The 27,517-nt window shown below is 46.7% G+C and overlaps 1 protein-coding gene across 1 annotated transcript in view; it reads left to right on the top strand.

Moving 5' to 3' along the window:
* LOC101105047 (ectonucleotide pyrophosphatase/phosphodiesterase family member 7-like) overlaps window positions 1-25,703 on the top strand; it is a 36,706-nt gene extending 11,003 nt beyond the window's left edge. Inside the window, exons 2-6 of the mRNA XM_015103812.3 lie at window positions 8,733-8,878; window positions 18,032-18,658; window positions 21,939-22,176; window positions 23,562-23,685; window positions 25,457-25,703. Of these exons, the coding sequence (XP_014959298.3) occupies window positions 8,733-8,878; window positions 18,032-18,658; window positions 21,939-22,176; window positions 23,562-23,685; window positions 25,457-25,511 (1,190 nt within the window). The 3' untranslated portion in view covers window positions 25,512-25,703. The remainder of the gene's footprint in view (window positions 1-8,732; window positions 8,879-18,031; window positions 18,659-21,938; window positions 22,177-23,561; window positions 23,686-25,456) is intronic.
* Window positions 25,704-27,517: the final 1,814 nt, after the last annotated feature.

The raw sequence follows: 27,517 nt of genomic DNA, 5'->3' as shown, positions 1-27,517 counted from the left end.
CCTGCGGCTGCTGTAACAAAGAACTGTAAACTGGGTTGCTTAAAGCAACAGAAAGTCTGGAAGCCAGAAGTCCAAAATCAGGGTGCCAACGGGCCAGGCCCTCTCCAGAGGCTCTGAAGGAGAAGGCTTCCTCGCCTCTTCCACTTCTACTGGCTGCCTGCACTCCTGGTGTGTGGCCACATCACTCCAGTCTCTGCCTCTGTGGTCACATTGCTTCCTCCTCTTCTATCTGTGCCTTCTTCTCTTCTGCCTCTCATAAGGACACTTGCTCTTGCATTTAGAGCCTATGCAGGTTGTTTTTGTTGTTCAGTCGCTAAGTCCTGCCCAACTCTTTTCAACACCATGGACTGTACCATGCAGTCTTCCCTGTCCTTGGCTATCTCCCAGAGTTTGCTCAAACTCAAGTCCACTGAATCAGTGATGCCCTCCAACCATCTCATCCTCTGTTGTCCCCTTCTCCTCCTGCCCTCAATCTCTCCCAGCACCAGGGTCTTTTCCAGTGAGTTGGCTCTTCCCATTAGGTGGCCAAAGTATTGTAGCTTCAGCATCAGTCCTTTCAATGAATATTCAGGGTTGATTTCCTTTAGAATTGGCTAATTTGAGCTCTTTGCTCTCCAAGGGACTCTCAAGAGTCTTCTCCAGCACAATTTGAAAGCATCAACTTTTTGGTGCTCAGCCTTCTTTATGGTCCAACTCTCCCATCTGTACGTGACTACTGGAAAAACCATAGATTTGACTATACAGACCTTTACTGACAAAGTAATATCTCTGCTTTCTGATATGCTGTCTAGGTTTGTCATAGCTTCCCTTTCAAGGAGCATGCATCTTTTTAATTTTGTGGCTGCAGTTCACCATCCACAGTGATTTTGGAGCCCAAGAAAAGAAAATCTGCCATTCTTGCCACTCTTTACATATCTATTTGCCATGAAGTGATGGGGCCAGATGCCATGATCTCAGTTTTTTGAATCTCCTCATCTCAAAATCCTGAACTGAATTACATCTGCAAAAACCCTGTTCCCAAATAAGGCAGCACGCCTAGGTTCTGAGAATAAGAATATGGACGTATCCTTGAGGAAGAGTTGGGGGGGGGGGGACCATTCAGGCCACTCCACCAGTATGAAGGGAAAATGAATTGAGAAAAAATGCAAAACAGAGGACAGATCCCATTTCTGTGACAGTGGCCGGTAAGGCAGGCCAAGGGTAGAACTGGGTGCTAACAGGGTTCCCAGACGGAATGCAAGTGCGGCTGTCCACTGCCAGCTTCTTGAAGAGAGAATGTTTCTGTTTCTGACAGAGGATGAAAGGAAGAGGTGGGGGGTGAGAAAGCTGTTCTCTGCTGGCCTAGTTACTGAGGAATCGTGCCTCTGCCTTCGGGCCATTCTCAAGTCCTGTTCAGGGATAGAATGATTTATTGATGGTCATAATTAAAAAGCAATGCCAAAGAAGAAGCAGTCAGCACTTTTCATCTGCACTTACACATGAGAAAGAGCAGTTTACTAAAATGGACGCTAGGGTCTTACTTCCCCGTCCAGAAAAAGGGCTGCCCTTGTGGAGTGCCCTGCTGGGGTCAAGCCTCATGACTGCAGCATGAGTTGAAGAGGTTTAAAATTTTGAATGGTACACTGAGCCACCTGTTCTTGTCCCCAGCAATTTTATTACAGGTCCAGTGGATCATCCATGTGGCACTCTGAGTGTGTAGACTTCGGTTGAGTGTAGTTTTGAGCCCCACTGCGGGTTGTTTATCCACCAGGGTCTTGGCTGTAGGTCTGACTGAGCTTGTCTGCTCCAGACTGGAGCATGAGTTGATTTAAGGTGGTTGATTGACTTCATTTAAAGGCTGTTCTTCCTCATTGATTTCATATCAGCTGGTTAAGAAGACCTTTCTTCTTTGGTTTGGGGAATGTGAACTTAATGAAGTACTGGACCCCACAAATCGGGAGGAAAATGAAGATATGTTTATAGCTTAATATGGTAGGTTGGTTCAAAGGAATTACTGACTGACACACAGTAGGTCCTTAAAGTGAAAGTCGCTCAGTCATGTACGACTCTACGCAACCTCATGGACTATACAGTCCATGGAATTCTCCAGGCCAGAACACTGGAGCGGGTAGCCTTTCCCTTCTCCAAGGGATCTTCCCAACCCAGGTCTCCCACATTGCAGGCGGATTCTTTACCAGCCGAGCCACAAGGGAAGCCCAAGAATACTGGAGTGGGTAGCCTATCCCTTCTCCAGGAGATCTCCCCTACCCAGGAATCAAACCGGGGTCTCCTACATTGTAGGCAGATTCTTTACCAACTGAGCTATCCAGGGAAGCCCAGTAGGTCCTTAAAATATCGTTAAATAAATGAATGCATGACAAAGTGTGTCTATGCCCATACAATCTATTGGCAGATAGTTACTGTTGCACCTGAAAATTTATGGTAGGAATTGAGCAAATGTTTGGGGGCATGCGTGTATGATGAATCCCTACAGCTGTGTCCGACTCTTTGCAACTGTAGCCTGCCAGGCTCCTCTGTCCAGGGGATTCTCCAGGCAAGAATACTGGAGTGGGTTGCCATGCCCTCCTCCAGGGGATTTTCCTGACCCAGGGATTGAACTCACGTCTCTTATGTCTCCTGCATTGGCAGGAGGGTTCTTCACCACTAGCGCCACCTGGGAAGCCCCCTGGGGGGCAGTGAGATGCTCTCATTGAATATATTAAGTTATGCATTTTAATTCCACTAAAGGTTTATTTTATAGGTTTATTTAATGATTTTAACTATTCTTTATAGGCTTATTTTCATCCCACTACAGTAATTTTTTTCCCAAATTGAGTTTGGACTAAATCAAGGTCTGCTTCCTACTTGTTCAGTTAGTACTGGCCGTCTATGATTGGGGCAGAGGGTGGGAGGGAATTTGTTCAATTAAATCCAACAAACATTTGTTGACTGCCTACTGTGGGCAAAGGTCTACGCTTTGTGCCAGGGAGACACCAAAATGAATGAGGCACAGCCCTACTCTCAACCACATCAGGGAGTAACAGCTGTAAGAAACAGAAATCCATTCATACTAGCACAAGGGAAAGGACCGCAAGGCGAGGCTCTTCATGGGCAAACTTTTGATCATGGGAACCAAATTAGAGGCAACCGGGAAACAGAAACTGCAGTTACAGAAACCAAACTTCCTCCTCTGGCTCTCAGAAGCCCTGTGGTCTCTCATCTGCCTCTTGGGCTTTCTTGTCTCTGCTTCCCTCACTTGTGACCACCTTTCTCTTTTCACTCCTGGTTCATCGTGGGAGACAGCAGAGCCTACCACCAGCTGATTCGTTACTGTGTCTTTTGGTTCAAATTTTAAGAAAGAGAGAATTGGGTTTCTGGCCAACCAACTGAACAAAGGGAGGAGACTTGGGGCAAACACGGAATACCTTGACATGTCTGTTAGCAGGGCCTATTAGTAGAGGAATTCCAAGAAAAAAAAATAGCTGTGAGTATTAGAAGCACCCAGAACACATTCTATTTTTAACTCTCTCCCGCCCCCTAGAGTATAAATACCATGAGACAGTCAACCACAGTACTTGGTTCAAAATATCTGAGAAGGGGAGAAAAGAAGGGATAGACTTCAACTCTGGTTTCCTAAGCCATATTTGAGAAATAAATACACATCAGTCCCTGAGAACCAGGCGAAGGAGTTGAAGGTAGCTGGGTTCACTCTGAGACCTGAAACGCTCAGCTGGGTGACTTAGCTGCACCCTGCCGCAACGGATACAGTGTGGGAGTCTGCACTGTACCCTAATTAGAGTGTAATTAGCAAGCAGCAGGAATCCCATTCACTAGAAGAGCTCATCCTACTTCCTGTTTCACTTGCATAATTACCTTCCTCGCCAGACACTGAAATGACAGCGATGACAGACTCTCAGAATGATGGAGCCTGGAAGGCCCTTGGAAACCATTAACCCCGCTCGTTCTACAGACAGGAAAACTGAGGTCTGGAGAGAGATCAAGGGCTCACAAGCCCAGCCATCCGCTCCCCACGCACACACACTCCACTCGTGCAGCATCGTGGGAAACCAGCAGGCTCTGGAAGTCTAGGCACAGACAACGGCGTTTGCTGCCTTCACGCAGTATTCCCAGCCAGGCCCTCCCGATTGTCTCCAGAGAGTGTGCGTGCTCGGTCGCTCAGTCATGTCCAACGCTGCGACCCCATGGACTGTAGCCCGCCAGACTCCTCTGCCCATAGGAGTCTCCAGGCAGAATACTGGAGCAGGTTGCCATTTCCTACTCCAGGAGATCTTCCCAATCCAGGGATTGAACCTGCGTCTCTGTGTCTCCTGCATTAGCAGGTGGATTCTTTTCAACTGCGACACCCGGGAAGCCCCAGAGTATAAAGCAGAGAAAATGCAATTCAAGTAAAACCGGGGTGGCTGCTCCTGGCAGCCGCGTGTTTCCTAGCTTCCCCTCTCCTCCGTCTTCTTTTGCTCACGTTCCATAATTGGCCTTTGACCAGGGTAAAGAGGCTTGAGCAGCGAGAAGGAGGAACCTACAGGGCAATGGAAACCTCCGCTGGGTGATGAGTGGTCCCCAGCCACTGGTTGGGTTGCCTTTAAGTGTCAGGGAGGGAATAACCCAACCACTGCAGAGCTGATTCCCTTTGTACAATTACTTGGAATGAGCCATGCCACAGAATGGAAGGGTCATCCTCCCTGAGCTCATTTTAGGTTAGTTGTTTGAAACTCAGGTAATATCATTTTGAGGGGGAAATGGATGCTATGATTGGTTAGCCTACTTAACTGATGTTCCAGGGCATGGAAGCCAGAATTTGTAGGGTGTAGGAGGAGACAAGTTTCTGTGCCTGCAGTGTGTGTGTGTGCATGCTAAGTCGCTTCAGTCGTGTCCGACTCTGTGGACCCTAGCCCGCCAGGTTCCTCTGTCCATGGGATTTTCCAGGCAAGAATACTGAAGCGGATTGCTGGGCTCTCCTCCAGGGAAATCTTCCGGACCCAGGGATCAACCCACGTCTCTTGCATCTCCTGCACTGACTTCCTGCAGTCCCTCCTCCCATGTCCTCCTCGTGGCTCTAGACACCCCACCCCCACATTTCCCCAGATACCAGAATGATCCGAGGGCTCCCTGGTCCCTTAGGGAAGAGGATGTGGGGCTACAGTCAACCCAGATTTTGGAGCAAGGGGCAGTCTGTTGGAACAAATCCACATGCCTGTGTGAAGGACTAACAATCCCTGAACCAGTGGTTCCGACTTGTCAGTGTGCACGCAAACCACCAAGAGAGGTTGTTAAAATGCAGACTCCTGGCCCCCACCCACAGCTCTATGTTCAGCAAGGATTAGAGTGGGGACCAAGGAATCTGTGTTTTTAACAAGCAACTCAGTTGATTCGAACATTGATGGTAGTCAATACCGTGGAAAAACACTAGAATGGGTGAAATGGTAGGCATTCGTAATTCCACGTGATTTGCTCTTTCCTGGGTGAAGAGTCACATAGAACAGGATTCAGGATATTATAGGTTTTTTAAAAAAATAAAGGCAAAAGAGAACTCCCTGGGTGTCTATGTCTGTGTTTCCATGTCGTCTGCTGCGATGACATGGCTCAGTCGTCAGGAAGCTGTAACAAGAGGGCTCCTGGTAGATTTCAGAAGCCTTCCATTATTTATTTGTGAGGCTCCAAAGATTCTTGCCCATGCGACCTCTACCTGCTCCTAACAGAATAATCTCACTCATGGTATTCACAGGCTGCAAAGCTCAACATCATCAGGCATTCGGGAAATGCAATTCAGAACCACAGTGAGTTACTCACACCTGCTAGGCTGGACACCCACTCCAGTATTCTTGCCTGAAGAATCCCAGGGATGGGGGAGCCCGGTGGGCTGCCGTCTATGTGGTCGCACAGTCGGACACGACTGAAGCGACTTAGCAGCAGCAGCAGCAGCAGCTAGGCTGGACATAATCAAAAAGAGGAAAACAGCAAGTGTTGAACATTGCTAATGGGACAGTAAAATGATGCAGCCACTGTGGAAAATAGCTTGGTAGTTCCTCAAAAAGTTAAACATAGAGTTGTCATATGACCCAGCAATGGTACTCCCATGTATTTACCCAAGAGAATTGAGAGCAGGGTCTCAAACAGATACTTGTACATGAATGTTCATAGCAGCATTATTCACAGCAGCCAGAAAGTGGAAACAACTCAAATGTCTACCAACTGATGGATGGATGAATAAACAAATTCTGGTCTATCCAGACAATGGAATATTACGCAGCCATAAAAAGGATTGGAGTATACATCCATGCTACAGTGGGGATGAAGCCAGGAAACATGAAGCTCAGCGAAAGAAGCCAGACACAAAACACCACAGACTGAATGAGTCCATTTCTATGATAGAAAGCAGATTAGTGGCCACCAGGAGGTGTGGAGTGGAGCGCTGCAGAGTGACTGCTAATAGGCAGAGTCCCTTTCAGGGGTGATGAAAATGTACTAGAACTAGAAAGAGGTCCTGGTTGCACAACACCGTGAATGCACTAAATGCTGCAGAATTGGTCACTTTAAAATGTTAACAGTTTTATGTCACTGCTGCCGACGCTAAGTCGGTTCAGTTGTGTCAGATTCTTTGCGACCCCATGGATTGTAGCCCACCAGGCTCCTCTGTCCATGGGATTCTCCAGGCAAGAATACTGGAGTGGGTTGCCATGTCCTCCTCCAGGGGATCTTCCTGATCTGGGAGGAATTCGACCCTGGGATCAACTTCATGTCTCTTATCTCTCCTGCTTTGGCAGCCGGCTTCTTTACCACTGGTGTTTTATGTGAATTTTACCTGGGGGTAGGAGGAGCAGGGAGTTGTAATTAAACCTCGCAGGTTCCACCCCCAGCTCTGCCACATGACCTTGAACAAACTCTGTGCCTCCATTTCCAGCAAAGAGTGAAAGCGATATAATAGTTCCTACCTTGCAGGGCTATTGGGAGCTTCACATGAGCTAATGTTTCCAAAGTACTCGGAAAAAGTGTGTGTTGTATATGGCATTCTGAAGGAGATCAGACCTGGGATTTCTTTGGAGAGAATGATGCTAAAGCTGAAACTCCAGTACTTTGGCCTCCTCATGAGAAGAGTTGACTCATTGGAAAAGACTCTGATGCTGGGAGGGATTGGGGACAGAAGGAGAAGGGGACGACCAAGGATGAGATGGCTGGATGGCATCACTGACTCGATGGACATGAGTCTGAGTGAACTCCGGGAGTTGGTGATGGACAGGGAGGCCTGGCGTGCTGCGATTCATGGGGTTGCAAAGAGTCGGACACAACTGAGCGACTGAACTGAACTGAAGTGATCTGGCTTAATGGTGAACGTGTGCCATGATTCCCTCACACAGACCCTACCCCTGTTACACATGCAAATCAAGGCTTTTTCACAAGCACATAGCAAGTTCAGAAGCCAAGTCAGGAGGGGAACTGAGCTCTCATGGATTCGAAGTCCATGCTCTTTACCTGTCAACTGTCTGACCTAATCCCTAACCAGGAATCTTGACACCTCTAGGCCCCAGTCCCTGGCAGCAGCACAACTTACTTCTGGTGACCCCACGCCTGGCTGGCTGTCAGGCCTGCCTGCAAGGCAGAAACAATAAAGCCACAACTGGTTTTGCTTCTTCCCCATTGAAAGCCTTGGCCTTGGCCACCCTAGGGGGACTTTACCCATCAGCAGTCTGGCAGTGACTCTGACCCAGCAGAGAGCATTTCCCTTCTCTGTGCTCAGAACCACAAGCCCCAGTCACAGCCTGTCCTTCTTAGTGTGGACATGGGAGGAATCATCACTGTCTTACGATCAGCAGGGTTACTCAGAGGCTTCATTGTCCCAGGAGGAGAGAGGCATGGACCCTCAGCTCTCCCCTTGAACCTTTCAGCTCCCCTTTAGACTGACCCTCACGTGCAGTCCCCTTTTCCCTGGTACAGTGTAACAGCACAGGGTTTTCTCCCCAAATCTGGTTCAGTCCCTATGTGTTCAACAGCAACCTAGCTTACTCATATGCCCCAGTACCTGCCTTTCTCCCTTAAGCAGAGAGAAATAAGTCTGCCTCCATCTACTGACATGTCTAGAAACCCTTCCTGGGACTTCCCTGGTGGTTCAGTGGTTAAGACTCTGTGCTTCCAATGCAGGGGGCATGGGTCCAATTCCTGGTCACGAAACTAAGATCCCACATGCCATGTGGCCCCCCAAAAAGAAAATTTTTTAAAACAAACCAAAAAATTTAAATCCTTCCTGATTCCCTTGGTTCCCTCAAACAGCCAAGCCTGTGGGAATCCTGGGAGAAACTCTGGGATGTTTGCCTGGACTCAAGCCCACTGGAGATTCCAGGTCATCACAAGCCGATGAGGAAAACCATCCCACAGGAAATGTCCCATTCCCAGACTTAGCTTCTGGACACAGAACAACCTGAGGAACTTGGCCTTCCTGTGCCTTGCTTCCCACCTCCCTCATCAGCTTCCACAGCCAACACCAACTTCCCCCAGGACTGTGAGGTCTGTTCCAGGAAGCAGATCCAATCTGGCAGGTCTGAGATATAATGACCCTTCCTTCGTGGCTGCCAACGTTTGCACCTCAGAAAAACAAGTCTGAAGCCCATAGGGTCAGCCCTCAGATTAAGTAGGCCAACCGGAAGGATGTTGGGAGGGGCCATCTTAAGAACACGTGGACACCCCCGGCAGCAACATTCATAGAACTTACCAATACCTTCCCTCCTTTATTCACCCCCAAGGTCGCTGGATCGAAGATCACGGAGTCATTCACAACATGATGTTCAACACAGAGACACTCTGGAAGTACTCCTTCAAGACCACACAGAACAAGACTGAGTGGTGGGACAATGGCGTTCTCCCCCTCTGGATCACAGCCCAGAGACAGGTATCGCCAGAACCCCTGGGCTGACTTCCTGGGACGTCACCTCTCATTCCTAGGCGTGTTGTGGGCTGGGGGTTGGGGGTGTTAGAAACTGCGTGGTCTTGGGCAGGGACTTAACCTTTCTAAGCTCCTATTTCCCTAAATGTGGCACAGGCATCATCATAATGTGCTCATTTAATGGAGCTGCTGTAAGGATTGAATACAATGTGTTCTTTATGCATAGCTCAGCAAGTTTTAGCTGTTCTGGATGGATAAGTCCCCATGAGGGCAGAGTCGGCTCGATCTCAACTGTCCCTCCAGGGCTCATAGGGTCTGGACCCAGCCACTCTTTAATAAGTATCTCTTCTCTTGCCTCTGGCTTAGGCATGAAAGCCCTTAGGAACGAAGCTGACCACTTAGTGCATGAAAAGCTCTAATGAGAACATTCACTTGCAAGGAATAATATCCCAGCACCCCATTCACTATTGCTTCAAAAAGGCAAAAATCAGTTGTACTTTGAACTCCAAGCTCCAAGCCTATTGCCAGTCTTGTGTTTTCCCTGTGAGCTTCCAAAGTCATCACTTCAGAACAGATCCTTCTCCTCTTCCCCCAAGACACCAGCCTTGGCTCCAAGCTTCCCTGAGTCCTGACCCTTCCTCTCTGTGCTCCAGCCCACGCTGTGCATGCTACATGGCAAAGGGGCGTGACTGCAGCAGCTCAGAACACAGGCTGTGGACTCTGACTCCCAGAGCAGATCCAGCCAGCCCCACCCTTCTCCCGCAGCCTCACCTCGGGCAATGACCTCTGCTCTCTGCTTCATTTGCTCCCACCCTTGGAATGAGGGTTGTCAGACTTCGTGCTTCACAGGCTCATTGGGAGGATTAACTGTGATAACGCACGTGAGTTGCTTAGCGCTCACTGCTCGAAATGATCAGTCACTGTCATGAATGGAAGCTGAGGCACTTTAGCAGGACTTCATCTGGTCACTAGAGCTTTAGGCCAAGACTACCCAACAGAACATTCTGTGATGATGGACATGTTCTATTCTGCATGGTCCAATATGAAAGCCACGAGCCACAGGCGGTAATTGAGCCCTGGAAATGTGGTGAGTGAGACTGAGGGACTGAATGTTTAGTTGTGTTTCATTTTCATTAGTTTCTATTTAAATCTAGATACTACACAGGTGGGACTCCCATACGGGACAATACAGCTCTAGAAGAATCACAGGAGGCTGACCATGACCCTTCTCTACCTCAGGTTCATTTTCTCCCCCTATTTGTTGTACCCTAGCTTCCTTCCCCGGAGAAGGCAAGGGCACCCCACTCCAGTAGTCTTGCCTGGAAAATCCCATGGACAGAGGAGCCTAGTGGGCTGCAGTCCATGGGATCACTAAGAGTCAGACACAACGAGAGACTTCACTTTCCCTTTTCACTTTCATGCGCTGGAGAAGGAAATGGCAACCCACTCCAGTGTTCTTGCCTGGAGAATCCCAGGGACTGGGGAGTCTGGTGGGCTGCCATCTATGGGGTTGCACAGAGTTTGACACGACTGAAGCGACTTAGCAGCAGCAGCAGCTTCCTTCCCCGATCTGTCACATTTTAAAATTTTGATGAATAGACCATGCAAATAAACTCTGTCCTTCTAATAAAAATAACATCCATAACACTCACTATGTGCCAGCAACTGATTTAAGTGCTTTACGTATATTAATTTATCACAACCCTGAGGTGGTGCTAAGGTTATGCCCCTTTAACAGATGAGTAAACTAAGGCACCAAGTGACACCATAACTTCTCAAAGTCACAAAACTAGTGAGAGGCAGGGCTGGGATTAGAACTCACTCTGGGTGCAGCAACTCTTTAACTCTAACCATGACATATTATTTCTTCTGTGGCCAAAGCATTTAGTCATGGACTTCAGAGTGATGCCTATATCTGCCAGGCTGCTAAGAATGTCTGTAAAGCCCTGATTAATTCACTATTCAAAACCCAGAGCCTCTCTCGCTATAGAATTTGTTCACTGGCACGAGGCTTCTGGTGGCATTCTCCCTTCCTGGCACTTTCTTATGCATGGTTCTTGTCTCCTTGTCATTTATTTGCAGGACTTTTTTCCTCCTGCTCAATTCATAATCAGAGTGCTTTTCCTCTTTACTGAATTCATAAGTGGTTGTGCAAAATGAGGATCTGGTGCAGGGCCAGGCAGCTGACAACACACCACTCGTTTGGCAAGCAAATGTCAAGTTGGTGTATCTCATCCTGCCCAGGAAGGGCCATTCAGCCAACTCCCTGAGGAGCTGGCACAAAATCTCCTGTAATCAGAGCAAGCCTGTGGTCCCAGGTCAGCACCCCGCCCCTGCCGAAACAGGGTGACAGATGCCAGACGCCAAGGGGCGGGCACATTTGCATTGCCAGTGGGGTTGCAGGACAGCGGCCCGCCCTGTATCCATCACTGGGAAAATCCATCCTTCTTCTGAGTCTCTTCCAGGCAGGCTCTGTGGATACTGATGCATTAACCTTTAATAGGACTAAAATGTTTTTCTTCAGTGACACTAACGCTGCCAGAGTCCATCAAGGTCCATAAGAATCAGCGTCTCTTGGCAGATGATGCCTATGAGATAGGATTCTCAGCCACCTTTGCATCCAGTCTCCACAGTCCATGAGTGTATCCTCACACCAGCGGGACTTCCCTAACAGTCAGGCTATGAATGGAGAGGCTCCACTGAAAGCAAGTTGGGACTTTTTTTTGGCCTGCACTAGATCTTAGTTGCAGAGAAGGCAATGGCACCCCACTCCAGTACTCTTGCCTGGAAAATCCCATGGACGGAGGAGCCTGGTGGGCTGCAGTCCATGGGGTCGCTAAGAGTCGGACACAACTGAGCAACTTCACTTTCCCTTTTCACTTTCATGCATTGGAGAAGGAGATGGCAACCCACTCCAGTGTTCTTGCCTGGAGAATCCCAGGGACAGGGGAGCCTGGCGGGCTGCCGTCTATGGGGTCGCACAGAGTCGGACACGACTGAAGCGACTTAGCAGCAGCAGCAGCAGGGTCTTAGTTGCAGCACACGTGATCTTCACTGCATGTGCAGGATCTGCTTTGAAGTATGCAGATCTTTAGTTGCAGCATGCTGGATCTAGCTCCCTGACCAGAGATCGAACCCAGGTCCTCCTGCACTGGGAACACAAAGTGTTAACCACTGGACCAGCGGGGAATTTCCAAAGAGCAGGCTGGAATTTCAAACAAGCTCCTGGGATAACTGAACCTGATCAACGACTAAGGTGTTTCACCAAGTTCAGAAGTCCTAATTCTCAGAGAAAGGCAGGCAGCTATGGATGGGAGACCCGGGAAAGTGAAAGTGTTAGTTACTCAGTCGTGTCCAACTCTTTGCAACCCCATGGCTGCAGTCCACCCGGCTCCTCTGTCCATGGGATTCTCCAGGCAAGGATACTGGAGTGGGTTGTCCTTCCATTCTCCAGGGGATCTTCCTGACCCAGGGATCAAACCCAGGTCTCCTGCATTGCAGGTGGATTCTTTACCACAGTGCCACCTGGGAAGCTATGAAAACCTAGGGGCGTGTTTCTCCTCTTATGGAGGAGACAGAGAGTATTAAGTTGTGAAATGGTGTGGGTGAGATACTCATGTCTACCAAGAGTCTGTAACTGCAGTTAGGCTGCCACCAGGAGGGGATTTGGAGAGACGGTGGGGAGGGCAGCTAAGGTTCTCAGTGTCAGCCAGAGCTCCTAGACAAACGCTTCCAAACTTGGAAAAGCTGTGAGAAAGAGGGTGCCAGCAAGTTTTGCTTAGAAGAGCATTAATAGAAACATAATGCATCCCAGCACTGGTATGAATTGTGTCTCCATCACGCATCATAAAGGTTCTAAGAATAATACTCCGACCTCCAAAAGGGCATGGGAGGGGGTAAAACACAGACTCTTGGCCCTCTCTATTCCTTCTGTTCAGTGATGCCTCCAGAACACAGAAGAGCAATGAAAACACTCAGAACCAATGTATGATTTCAAATATTGGATTGGTCAAAAAGTGTGTTCAGGTTTTTCCATAAGCTATTACAGAAAAACCCAAATTTTTTGGCCAGCCCAATACATGGAGTCCATATCTTTCCACTCAGTCATTCCCAAGAACGCGTAACTAACTCCTTTCCCTAAACCACTAAACATACTCTCCATCAAAGTACAATGGGATGAACACTTCAGGGGCCTTCCTAAAACCTATGCACCTTGGTGACATTAATGCTGTCCACTAAAAGAAGAGACAAGACAAAACACAAAACCAAACTGAAACTCTTTCACTAATGATGGGTTCTGAAGAGTTCTATAAAGTGTTTGTTGCTCAGTCGTATCCAGCTTTTTGCGACCCTATGGCCTATAGTCTGCCAGGTTCCTCTGTTCATAGAATTCTCTAGACAAGAATACTGGAGTGGGTAGCCATTTCCTTTTCCAGGGGCTCTTCCCAACCCAGGGATGGAACCCAGGTCTCCTGCATTACAGGCAGATTCTTTACTGTCTGAGCCACCAGGGAAGCCCCGAAGAGTTCTGTAGATTCTATACAAAAGCCAACACTCAGGCTTTGCCCTAAGAAGTATCAACTATTGTTTTAAAGCAGCAGCTTAAGAGTAATAGCCACACTGATGCAATAGTACACTAAGGAAGAATAATGCACCTAATAAAACTAGCGATTTTCCAATTGCTATTGCTTCTGGAAACACTGATTATGCTAATTAAAGGGTAGAATAGTAAATACCCACTCTTTTGCATCCAATTAAGTGCTCAGATTGCTTCTCAGAAGTATTTGTTGAAAATAGCACTTTTGATTATCGTAGATCCCAAATAAACAGAGTCAAGTGTGTGTGTATGTATGTGTGTGTGTACACATGCTCACATATATATTTCTCTCTGGAGCTCATTTCACAAAGCATCATAAATCCTAAAATTTCTATGGGACCAAGTGAGAAAAACCATAGCTTCCTAAGACTACAGCTTGGATGCCTTTAAAGAAAGAATATGTGTTAAGAATATAGCACGAGAAAACAATTTCAAGTTGGGAACATCTGAGATGTAACAGGCAAATACCTAGGAACTTAACTAATATGCAGTGCTGCCTAAGTCCCTCACAATGTCAATGTCAGCTTATTCTAAATAATAAAATAGCCAAACTGTGTTCTACAAAACGTTAGAAGTTTCATCCTTCCAGTCAATCCATACTTGAGAGCAAAGTCAATTTACACTTAGAGTTAAACAAACTACCATTGCTAAAAACTGAGAATTATGTCTAATGCCAATCAGAAATGCAATAAATAAATATTAGAGGATTTGCAAGTTAAAGCAACCATAGAAATTCTATTATCAGAAAGGAAAATGTGTTACCTGTAGAGGTTACAAATAAGATACTAGAACCCAAAAGAGAAAGCATTTCTGAAACTATTTCCATAAGTTAATCAAGAGAGAAGGTGGGTTTCCTGCCCCTAAAAGGAGATGTGATTCATGCATTCATTCAGCATGCACTTAATCAGCAGTCAGCACTTAAGTCTGAACCAGGCCTGTCCTAGGTCCCAGGAAAAATGCACTCAACAAGAACAGCCACACTTTCTAGAGGAGGGAATTAGATAGTTTTCAAAGCAAGCAAATTAAGGTAATTTCAGGTTGGGGAAAGTGCTTTAGAGAAAATAAAACTGGATCCCAAAATAGGAAATGAATGCTGGAAGGCAGAAAGGACAATATTTCACCTACAGCTATGGACAGCAGAGTTTCTGGAACTGTGCAAAGCGCTTAGTGTTAGGACTTCTTTCTTGGGTCAAGCTTCCTAAAAGCAGAGCCTGAGGCAGGGACGTAGTACACGTAACATATGGAGAGAGAGCTCTCAGGAGACGGGAGTAAGGAAAACTGACGTGGCAGGAGAAAGAGCTAAGTGAGATGTGTCCTCTGCTGGACACCAGCTTCAGCCTGATCCCCCAGGAAGCACAGGAACATGAATTGCACCCCCATGTTATCCCACCCTGAAGCAGGCTTTATGTCCTGCTGCCGGTCACTGGCCGTGGGCTCCTGAGGATAAAGGAGCAGTATAGGCTACCAACTCAGGTGAGGCAGATCTGGCCACTTGGCAACGGGATTTTTCCAGAACACGGAGGAACAGCGAGACATTAGCAGCTACCCTCACAGAAATTGATATGGGCGCACAGGCCCAATAAGGGGATCTGGATGGGGCCCCAACGGCATTCCCTACAACCTCCAAATAGCTTACCTGCCTCTCTCTCTCAAACGGTGCATGGTAAGTTTGGCATTACTCTTGGTTATACTTTTCTGCCCAGTCGTACACCACATAGCCATGACCCAGGTGCTAATACCCCACAGTTCTTCCCATAATTTATTCCCTATACCAAATTGACACCATTACAACAGCACCCTCTCTTGGCTCTCAGTTCAGTTCAGTTCAGTCACTCAGTCGTGTCCGACTCTTTGCAACCCCATGAATCGCAGCACGCCAGGCCTCCCTGTCCATCACAATCTCCCAGAGTTCACTCAGACTCACATCCATCGAGTCAGTGATGCCATCCAGCCATCTCATCCTCTGTCGTCCCCTTTTCCTCCTGCCCTCAGCCCTCCCAGCATCAGAGTCTTTTCTAATGAGTCAACTCTTCGCATGAGGTGGCCAAAGTACTGGAGCTTCAGCCTCAGCATCATTCCTTCCAAAGAAATCCCAGGGCTGATCTCCTTCAGAATGGACTGGTTGGATCTCCTTGCAGTCCAACGGACTCTCAAGAGTCTTCTCCAACACCACAGTTCAAAAGCATCAATTCTTCGGTGCTCAGCTTTCTTCACAGTCCAACTCTCACATCCATACATGACCACTGGAAAAACCATAGCCTTCACTAAACGGACCTTTGTTGGCAAAGTAATGTCTCTGCTTTTCAATATGCTATCTAGGCTGGTCATAACTTTTCTCCCAAACTTTTTAGTAGAGCTCTTGGCTCTACTAAAGCCATTGAACTGTAGAGAGTCTTTCAGAATATCCATATCTTGGGTAATACAAGAAGAGTCACAGAACAGCCCTCAAGTTAACAGCCAAGAAGGAAAGTAGTTGCTCCCCAAATAAGCAGGTCAGTCATTTATGGAACCAGAAATGTATCAAGTGCCTAGTATGTGCCCAGTCCTGGTTGAGGAGCTGCTTTACAACATATTTAGTGAGATGGGTCCATCTTATTGTTAACTAGTTGGTAAGTGTACATAAAATTATTTTATTTTCCTAACAATTTTACCAGGCTTTATCCAAAAAAATGTTTTTAAAACCTTTCTGCTGAGGAGCATTATCACTTAATACTTTCATGACTTTGAAATTACTCGTGTTGCTAACACAGCCTCATTTTCAGTCTGAAGACTCAGTTCCACTCATGGTAAAACCTTGATCTCAGATATGAGTCAAAGCTCTGATCCCCAGCACACTCCCTACCCCACCACAGACTCTCTGGTGGCCCCAGCTGCCTGGGAAAGAAGGAGCGTGACCCATGGTCCACTCTTTCGAGCCCCCACCCAACCCCTCTTTCCCCGGTTTACCCACTGGAGACAAGGAGAGGGAAGAGACAAGCAGCTCTTCCCATGACGGCTTTGAAGGAGGCTTTGAAGGAGGCCAGGGCTCTTCTTCTGTTGGCTCTAATCTACTGCCCTGCCTGGTTTCCCACAGCGTGACAGACAGGGTGAAGGTGGCTGGGCCACTGACAACAGTTTCAAGGTCAAGCAGCAACCCCAGGCCCTGGTCAGGCCTTGCAAGATTCAGCCACATGTCATGGATGACCCACCACCTTCCTCGGACGTTAGGAATCCCACGCTCCCTGTTGCAGCCATTCCTGCCATGACCAGAGGCTCCAACCTCAGCTTCCTTCTGCAGGCTCCAACCCTGGGGTCTACAGGCACATTTCAGTTCCACCTTCAGTGCCCCTCAGGAGACAGAAACTGGAGGAAATGATCATTGCCCCTCTTTACCTGACCGTGCGGTTGGGCCCAATGCTCTTTGTTCCTCACCAGGAAAGATAAAAGCTGAGCTCACCGAACGCTTACCCATGTGCTCCATGTGCATTTAGTCACTGCAACCACCCCACGAGGTGGCATCAACATCCCCACTTTACAGATGAGGAGACAGAGGTGGAGAGCATTTGGGTAACACACATCCAAATGAAAGAGAAAAGATAAACCCAGGCAATCCAGCAATAAGCACACCTTTAACTGCTCTGTTGTCTGCCGCTGGGTCCGGCACCAAGCAGACATCTGCACAGGGAATAAGATGACAGCCTCCGCTTTTGCAAACATCCCAAAGTCTATAAACATTAGAGATGGGAACAGCTAGGCAGATTCTTTCATCTCTAACAGCCCCAGAGGGAGTCCCCAGGTCTCATCTCATTGGCTCTGGCTGGGACACGGGCCCAAGGCTCAACCAACTGCTGTGGCCAGGGGACACAGTGTCCCCTGACTGGCCAGCCCAGAGCCAGACCCCACCTCTGGAGCCTAATGTGGAACCAACATACCCTAAACCAGACATGGAGCAAGAGCAGGGAGGAGAGCCTCCAGGGGATGTCAGATGCTCCAAACCTGCAGACGGAGTGGGCGCTGGGCAGGCAAACATATGGACACACTGGGGAAGGCTTGTGGTGGCTTGTTAGGTCTAGAGACAATGAAAAGAGCGCCTGCCAAGTGCCCACAATGCCCAACACTCTATCTTAAAGCTACCTGGATTAATCCTCAAGAAAGTCCCATCAGCTTCTTGGCATTTTACAGGTAGAAACACTGAAACACTATGAGATTAAAGAACTCACTCACCATCGCCAGTTTAGAAAGTGCCATTTCTCTCCCAATCTAAGGAACTTTTTTATTTTTCATTTTGCCATCCCAAATTGGAACACACCTTCCAGTCACTGAAGTGTCAGCGGTTTCACTGGCAGCATTTTTCTTTGCAGAAGTGCATAAAATAAGGGCACGTCTCCCAATTATCAGTGTTTTAGATTCCAGGAGATCCTGGTAATGCCAGGAATGAAGCCCAGTCCCATCTGCCTCCAAAGCCCACATGTTTTCTATGCATGTTTCTGGACTGGGGCAGGGCTGCTGACATGTTGGGCTTTGCACATGATGAGAAAGACAGAAGAAACGGCTCTAACAGGCTTTTATTCTTGCACTTGCAGGGGAGGAAAACAGCGTCATTCCACTATCCTGGGGGAGGCGCCAAGTACCAAGGGGAGGCTGTCCAGCGGTCCCTGGTGGAGTCGTACACCCACCCCAATGGCAACGAGACAGAGTGGAGACAGAACATTGACATCGTCATGAACTGGTTCACCAAGGAAGACTTTGACTTCGTGACCCTGTACTATGGAGAGCCGGATAACGTGGGACACCTCTACGGACCCGACACAGAGAAGAGGAGGGCGATGATTCAGCAAATCGACAGAACCATCGGGTACCTGTTGGAAGCCATTGGGAGGCACAGCTTGACTGAGCACCTCAATGTCATCATCACGTCAGACCACGGCATGACCACCATGAAAAAGAAACCCAACATCACCGAGATCCTCCTGAGCAACTACATCAGCTTCAAGGACTTGGTCCAGTTTGACATTGTGGACTATGGTGGCTTTGGGATGCTCCTGCCCAAACCGGGGCAAGAGGAAGCCGTTTACCAAGCGCTGAAGAACGCTCATCCTCACCTCAATGTCTACAAGAAGGAGGAATTTCCAGAACGCTTCCATTTTGCCAAACATGAGCGGGTCCTGCCGATCGTGATGTACGCCGACTCTGGTTATAGCATCAGCGGGGTGAGTGGATTCTAAACCAGAGTCCATCTTGGTTGTGGAAGGCAGCCAGTAGGGAAGGACTGTTCTGAAAAAAATTAAAATATAAGGGCATGCATGATGAGTTAGTAGTAACCCACTAACCCAGCTCCCCACATCCCACCCTACCCACCCTGCTCCATGTTACCATTATGCAACGATAATGACATATATCTCTGACCAAGGTTGTGTCTAGGGCTGTGTTAAAAATTTAACATGAGTTATTTCATATTTGGGCTTCCCTGGTTGCTCAATGATCTACCTCAATGCAGGAATTATAGGAGATGTGGGTTTGATCCCTGGGTCAGGAAGATCCCCTGGAGGAGGAAATGGCAACCTACTTCAGTATTCTTGCCTGGAGAATCCCATGGACAGAGGAGCCTGGCAGGCTATAGTCCATAGGATCATAAAGAGTCAGAAACAACTGAGCGACTGAGCACACACACACACATTTTATTTTTGTTTTCCTAACAACCCTAAAGGTTGATTCTCTTATCTTCCCTTTGTAATGAGGAAGAAACCAAAGCTGGAGAGGAGTGATTTGGTATTAGAAATGTAAGGCTGATGTACAAACCCAAGCCTATGTGTTGGATCAACAAGAGATTAACACCCCTCCCTCCCCCCAAAAAACACCTTCTAGTTCCTATTTGCATATAGTCAAAAGAAAAAAGGCAACCCTAATCACATAAAAATTTATACACAGATGCCCATGGCAGCTTTATTCATAATAAACAAAAGGTGGAAACAACCAAAATGCCCATCAACTGATGAATGGATAAACAAAACAGGGTCTAGCCATACAGTGGAATACTATGTAGCCATCAAAAGGAACTGAAGTACTGAAACACATTATCATTTGAATGAACCTTGAGAACATAAGGCTCAGTGAAAGAAGTCAGATAGGAGAGACCACATATTGTATGATTCCATTTAAATGAAATGTCCAGAATACACAAATCTATAGATATGGAGCATAGATTGGTGGTTGTCTAGGACCAGAGGAAGTTGTAGGGAGATTGGGGAGTAACTGCTGAAGGGTATAGGCTTTCTTTTTGGGGTGATGGAAGTGTTCTAAAATTGATTGTGATGATAGTTTCACAACTCTGTGAATACACTAGATACCATTGAATCGTATACTTTAAATGGATACATTGCGTTGTATATGAATTATATCTCAACACAGCTGTTATGAAAAAAGAAGAAGTCTAAAGAAGAAAATACCAAAATCAATGCTAATTGTGAGACATACATGAGGTCTTTTTTTTTAAACTACCAACCAGTAATTCATGACAGAACAAAGTTTAAGTGATGTTTCAATATCACATGACAGAAGACTGTCTCAGGTACAACCTGAAGAATCCTTGTCTAAGGCTATGAACAGAAGCCAAACATCATAATTACATTTGCAATCTGTATACTCTTAGGTTGCTGAAAGTCCAGAGTATAACAGGTCTGGGAAAGCTCATAAGGTTATTGTTTAATATTGGTGGAAACATTTACAGTAAAATGCAAAACTTAACTGGTATTTTGCAAGCCCCCACATGGCCGGGGGCAAAGGCCCTGCCAAGAAGTTTCCATAGCACTGACCTCTTTGTAAACCTGGTTAATGATGTCACAGTTTGAGAGGGATGATAAGACATTTAATTGGACAGTCATATTCCCAGCATGACCAACCAGATAGTTTAAGGGATGGGATGCAGTGATCAATTTAATCTTCTGGCAAACTGTCTGTTAGACCGATAATCTTTTGTGTCTCAATGCTCTAATTGAATCCACTGCTCATATTCCCACCCACCTGCCTGCCTTGATGTGCAGAGCAGAGTGGGTGTGACTCTTCTCTCTTAGGATTATGGAGCTTGCAAAGAACATGAGGGCATTACTGGGATCACTTAACTGTTCTTAACAGGCTACCCCATGACATCAAGTTCTTCCCAGGTGGCACAGTGGTAAAGAATCCGCCTGCCAATGCAGGAGACACAAGACATGGATTTGATCCCTGGGTGGGGAAGATCCCCTGGAGTAGGAAATGGCAACCCTGCTCCAGTATTCTTGCCTGGGGAATCCCATGGACAGAGGAGCCTGGAAGGCTACAGTCCATGGGGTTGCAGAGCTGGACATAACTGAGTGACTGAGCACAAGAGCACAGCATGGCCTCAAATGCCTTTGGACTGGTTTCTTTAGCCAGGTGAGGGAGCCTGAGCTGGGCAGACAGGCACCAAGACTATGAGACCAACTTTTCAATACACAGAAATCACATGTCTGACATGCCAGAGTATCTGTTGGTCCCAAGAAAATAAGAAAATATAAACAGTGCTGTGGTGTGACTGATGTTACCTTGTCACTTGAAAAGGGGTCAGACAAAAGTCTGTCTAGTACTCATTAAACAATTACCTACAGTCCTGATACCCTCCTCTTTAATCCTTCTCTCCCCGCCCCCCACAAGAAAAATATACGCAATTTTGTGCCATAAGAAACAACATACCTGGGGACTTTACTGTTGGTTCAGTGGCTAAGACTCTGAGTTCCCGATGCAGGGGGCCCAAACTCAATCCTTGACCCCACAAGCCCCAACTAGGAGTGTGCCACAACTAAGACCTGGCGAAGCCAAATAAATAAATATTTTTGAAAAAGAAAATAAATGCTCCTAGCTCTAGACCCAGTCTGGGTTCAAATACCTACTCCAACATTGGCTACTACATGACTCAGGGTAGGTTATTCATCTGTAAAATGGCAGTGATGAGGATAGAGCCTTCACTTTATAAAACATTCAGAACAGTTCTTGGTGCACAGCAAGCCCTCTATGTTTGCGCCTATTAGGACCGTCAGTGTTACTATCTTATTACTGTTTCTAACATGTGTGCTTTTCTTTGAAAAAGAAAGTGTTAGTCACTCAGTAGTGTCTGACTCCTTGTGACCCCACACACCAGGCTCCTCTGTCCACAGAATTCTCCAGGCAAGAATACTGGAGTGGGTTGCCATTTCCCACTCCAGGGTATCTTCCTGACCCAGGGACTGAACCCAGGAATCGCAAATTGTGGGCAGCTTCTTTACCATCTGAGCCACCAGGGCAGTTGTAAGCTTTATTCTCTTCCTTAAAGATCTTCCATTCCTGCTCCTCTCTGCCACTGCAGAGAGCAGTGTCCTTCCTTGTCATTTAAACACTCAAAGATTTCCTGGATCTAACAACTATGGAATTAACTAAGGGGCAATTTTCTTTCAGAGGACTGGAATCTTAAATGACTGTTTCGTTGTTATTATTTTTCAGCGAATTATACTATATTTCAACAAAGGAGATCATGGTTTTGATAATGTCTACATGGACATGAAGACTATATTCAGAGCTTTTGGGCCTGATTTCAAGAAGAATCACCTGGCTGAGCCTTTTGACAGCATCCACATCTACCCCCTCATGTGTAAGCTCCTGGGGGTTACCCCTGAGCCCCACAATGGCTCCCTGGCAGTCACCCAGGAAATGCTGGTAGACACTAACAACCAGCAAACAGGTGAGACACAAAAGCCACCACCAAGAGATTGGTAGTGTGGCCTGTTGTCCTGAGATAGAGAAGATTCAAAAAGGGGTTTTCTGAATGGGGGAAATATCAAACAGAACAATCCTGTTTCCTGGCAGCTTCAGTGCCCCCAGCACAAGATTATCATCAGCAGCTGTGAACAGGTAGCAGATGAAGGAGGAAATCCCTCGCTGTGTTGGTGACATTTTATACAGTGCCTACGGGGCAAAAAGGAAGGCTCTCCATAAAGGAAACCAGGCAATAATCCTTCTGAGCCTCAGAAAGCATGTAGAGTCTGCCCCTCAGATGCCCCTTGTAGATTCTGAAAAGCGGCCTTCCTTCAGCAACTCTGTGCATGCTGGTACCCAGAGGAAGGCTGCTCACAGGAGAGGAACAAGCTTTAGTGATCTTCTCAGGGCTAGAAATGGGGGCAGGGGTTCCTGTAAATGAGGTTGAGAATCCTTAAGACTTCAAAACACTAAATCGCAGTGATATAAAGGAAGAAAGGAAGCATCTCTGGGAATTCGGCTGTTTACAAACACTCACCAGCATTTCTTCTGTGGGGAGACTTAGTGCCCAGTGATTTATCAGATGCTTAGAGCAACTACGCTCAATTGAAATGGAATACAAGGAACAGCTCCCTGCACTCTTCCCTTCTGCCAAGCCACTACCCACATCTTCCCTAGTGGCTCAGACGGTAAAGAATCTGCCAGGTAAAGAATCTGCCCGATGCGGGAGACCTGGGTTTGGTTCCTGGGCTGGGAAGATCCCCTGGAGAAGGAAATAGTTTCCCGCTACAGTATTCTTGCCTGGAGAATACCATGGACAGAGAAGCCTTGCAGACTACAGTCCATGGGGGTCACAGAGTCGGGGACACAACTGAGCAACTTGAAACTAGACCCACAATCTTCATGTGAATTTACTATAAACAGGATGTTCTGCAGAAAACTAAATGAATGACAATTCTCTAAGTTATTGAGAATTTCTTTTTAAGTTTTAGAGTTTTGCTACAACTCTTTGGCCCCTACACCTGCCCCATATGTAATCCTGGGAGCCTGGGGTGAGGTGTGTTTGATCATCCGTTATTGATAAGCAGGACATCCCACCAACTGATTTTCAGCAAATTGGCTTTTAGCAAATGGGTCATTTGGCAAAGTGGTCGTTAGGCAAATGGGTCATTTGGCGAATAGGTCATTTAGTAAATCAGCTTTCAATGACTTGTCCTATGAGATTTCTCTACAGTGAGCACTTTCTTGGGTTAAATGTACATTTCATTTCCATAATTAATATTCACCAGTGCCTGGATAGGAAACTTCCCAGAGACCCAGGAGCAGCCTCTTAATCAGATCATTTAAAACTATCTGATTTTTTATTAACAGGAGCAGAGATGAAGAGGGCATCTGCTCTCCAAAACACAGCAATCGGTCTCACAGTTGTCACAGGAGTCCTTGTGGTTCTGTTTGTCGCTAGTGTGACATTCACAGTCTTTTGTCGGAAAAAGATGTGAGTAGTCTGAGAGTTTTCTGTGGTTGATCAGCGCACACTGTAATAACCCATTTCAACCACTTTCTGAGTGTGTCAGGGTCCAGCACTTTGAGGACCCAACAACCAGGGATATCTTTGTGAACTTGCAGTCTGGGCAGTGGTACAGGGACCAGGACTCAGAAGAGCCCCCAGCTTAGTTTGATCTCAAAAATCTTGATTTTTAACAAAGACTCCATTTTCATTTTGCACCGGGCGCCAAAAACTATGTTCCAGTTGCATTCGTTTCCCAGGATTGCCATAACAAAGCACCACATACTGGAATGCCTTACAACAATAGAAACTTGTCTTGTGGAACTGGAGGCTAGAAGTCCGAGATCAAGATATTCACTTGATCCCTCTGAAATGTGTAGGGGAGAAGTCTTCCTGGCTTCTACTAGCACCTGTTGGTTGCCAGCAATCCTTGGCATTCCTTGGCTTGTAGACACAATCTCTGCATCCACCATCACATGGCCAACTTCTCTCTGAATCTGTCTTCATATGGCATTCTCTCTTCTTAAAAGGACACCAATCATGGAATTCACAGCCACTTGTATTCCAGTATGATCTCCTAACTTAATTACACCTGCAGAGACCCTATTCCAAATGAGGACACATTCCTAAGTACCAAGAGTCATGACTTCCAACACATCATTTCGGGGGAACACAGTTCAACCCATAGCACTGGTCCTGCCATCAACAAAAGCACTCGATGGCCCTGGTACATTGCTTTCTACATCTCCATAGTTACATCAGGAGACTGAGCCTCTCACATCCCATGTGACACTCAATCCTGACCATGCCTCTGCTTTCAAAGAGCTCCTGTCTCAACAGTGTGGAGGCCTCCTGAACACCATAAACAGCCTAAGGAAAGTCAGAACTTTACTTAACCTTAACTCCATTACAAAGCCCACATTTAATGTAATTTATATTTGAACTATAAAATTTTCCTATAAGTTGAAACATGACCTATAAATGTCTCTATACCCTGAAGCAACATTTTAGAAAGAAATCAATTGGTCCTTTTCTGCAGAAACCATTAGCCATAGAAGAGAGAAAGGAAAAACCTCAAGGTACTGATTGAATGGTCACTCCCACAGCATAATTTCTAAAAGATAACCATTTCATATAGTTAAAATGTATTGGTTTTTCATCATCCACCATCACCATCATCATCATTATAAAAGAAAGTCTCAAATCCAGAAGTTGAATCTTTACTATAGTGTATGCATATACGCATGTCTTCTGCCACTGAAAGGACTGTTTAGATATACCCTAAAGCTTCTCTCCACATCAATACCACTGGAATTTTCACTTTCTATGTTCAATAGCAGACCTAATCTTCACTAACACCTCTACACACCACATCTGTGAGGTCCATAGGCCATTACAAATCCCTTCAGTGCCTTGATCCTTCCAAGCTCAGGTGTGAGATATATTACCTATGACCTTTGTCCCTCCCAAAAGCCCACAGACAAAGATACAGGTATCGTCTGTGTGCAGGTCAGTGGTGTGGCCCACTCAGGGGCCTTCCACAATCTGCCTCCCATCTATGGTGTCAGGGAGGCTAGACAAGCCTAGATTTATTAATATCTTAGTATAACATCATGCAGCATCACTTACTCTGGTATTGACCCTGTATGACCTTTGGTTCCTCAGAGGAAAGATAATTAATAGCTATTATGTGTGTTAATAGAAAGCTTGGTATTCATGGGTTTGACCCATTCCCATTGGTTTCCACTCTCCACTGCAGGCAGAGAGCTGACCAAAACAGCACAAGTGAGCCAGTACGCATGACCGGGCTCTAACATCGTTCCTTCAGGACCAAGATCCAATCATCTTACGTCAGATGTTTCTACCCCAGGATGCTGTGACTCAGGATTTATGCAATGTCTCAGACCCAGAAACCTTTAAGTCCTTGTAAAGACACAGTGATAACCACAGTTCACACTCTTTACTTCAATCAACTGTTGATGGAATAAAAGACAATTTTTGTCAGATCCTGTGCTCACATGGTTCTTGTAGAACAGATATAAGAGAACAAACACATTCAATTAGAATTAATTTTCCTCTCTTGTTCTCATAGCTGAGCAGGGCTCAAGTGTTTCTCATCTGAAAGGGGTAATAAGACTCATCTGTCCCCATCAGCTGCATTGTGCAAGTATATTTAACAAATTAGCTCCCAAGATGCTTCCAAATAGAGTTATTTCAAGAGATTTATGAAGGTAAACTTATTAGATTCTGAACACAGTTCAAACTCCAGGGGCAGCACCAGTGCCTTTCACTGTCCTGCTTTTTACTCAAGACATAATACGGTCAAATGGAAGTAACTTTTTTCCTTTTCTTCCCCATCCCCACCTGTGTACCATTCTGACTCTTCTTCCAGATCCCTTTCCCTGCAAAGTCAAAGTTCCCACTGTAAGCCCCCATAGTTCCATGTGCTCACTGGCACTGTATATATTGCCATTGTGCTTCTATATTTATTTGTGTGATAATTAGTTCAATACCTATTTCCCCCATGAAACCCTGAGCCCCTGGAGGGCAGGGAACCACTCCTGGTTCTTCTCACTGTTGCATCCTCAGTGCCTGATAGTACCAGGCACATGAGGTGAGGTATTAGTTGCTCAGTCATGTCCGACTCTTTGCGACACCATGGACTATAGCCTGCCAGGCTCTTCTGTTCATGGAATTCTCCAGGCAAGAATAATGGAGTGGGCTGCCATTCCCTTCTCCAGGGGATCTTCCCAACCCAGGAATCGAACCTGGGTCTCCTGCATGGTAGGCAGATTCTTTACTACTGAACCACCAGGGAAGCCCTACCAGGAACGTAGTTTATGCTTTAAAAGTATTTGGTGAATTAAAGACTCTGTGGGTTAGAGACAGATCCTAATTGGGGTCTCTGGGAGCAAGGGTTCCTATCTGTGTTGGGAGAAATCAGTGTAATCAGAGTAATCATGGTTAAACCCATCACACCTATAAGCCTGCCTCCACTGTTCAAGTTCACTTTATTTGATGCTACAAATGATTTTCACGTACCCCCAAGCCTAAACAATAAAATGTTCACCCAGGTTGTTTTCCAGGAAGTTGGAGTCAGCTGTGTCTAGCTCAAGTCAGTTAAGACTGATTAGGACCACCAACCCTCCAACTGGGCATGGGGGAGCTTGGTGATCTTTGACGTCAGAGGGTCAAAAACTCCACCTTCAGAACCTGCTATTTTTTGAACAATGGTCTCATGAAGAAGCCTATAGTTTAGTTGCCCTTGCATGAAACAACTATGACCTCACCTTTTACTTATTTCCAATCACCTCACTCCACGCCCACCTTGGTGCCAAACCACCCTGCTTCTTTGGTCCATAAACACCCCACAGCCCCTCCCCTGCCCGTGCACAGGGAGGCAGATTTGAGGTTTGTTTCCTCCTATCGAGTTGCTGCCTCATGAATAAATCCCTTCTCTGCCTCAAATCTCAGCGTCTGGCAAATGAGTCTGGTTGGGTAATGAGGTGAGCCTCCTAGCTGCACCCAGGGCCTCCTCATCCCTCTCCCGCCCTCAGAAATATGGCCTGCCCACGGTTCCCACAGTAGAAGTTGTTTCAGGAATGCAGCCTTGAGAGAGCGAGGCGCTGAGGAGACACTGGACCACGTGCTGACTGGACCCTGTGAAGGCCTCCACATACACTGTTAGGGTTCTGTCAGGAGGCTGTGGGGGTCTATTCACCTTGGGTGCCCAACACAAGCCTCTTAAGCAAGCTCCCTCACGTATTAAAACTGCCACCCACCAACCCGGAGCGGCCTGCTGTCCTCTTCGGTCTCTCCT

Source organism: Ovis aries, chromosome 24 (genome assembly GCF_016772045.2).
Source record: "Ovis aries strain OAR_USU_Benz2616 breed Rambouillet chromosome 24, ARS-UI_Ramb_v3.0, whole genome shotgun sequence".
In the NCBI taxonomy this organism is placed as follows: Eukaryota; Metazoa; Chordata; class Mammalia; order Artiodactyla; family Bovidae; genus Ovis; species Ovis aries.
This window is presented reverse-complemented; position numbering and strand designations above follow the sequence as displayed.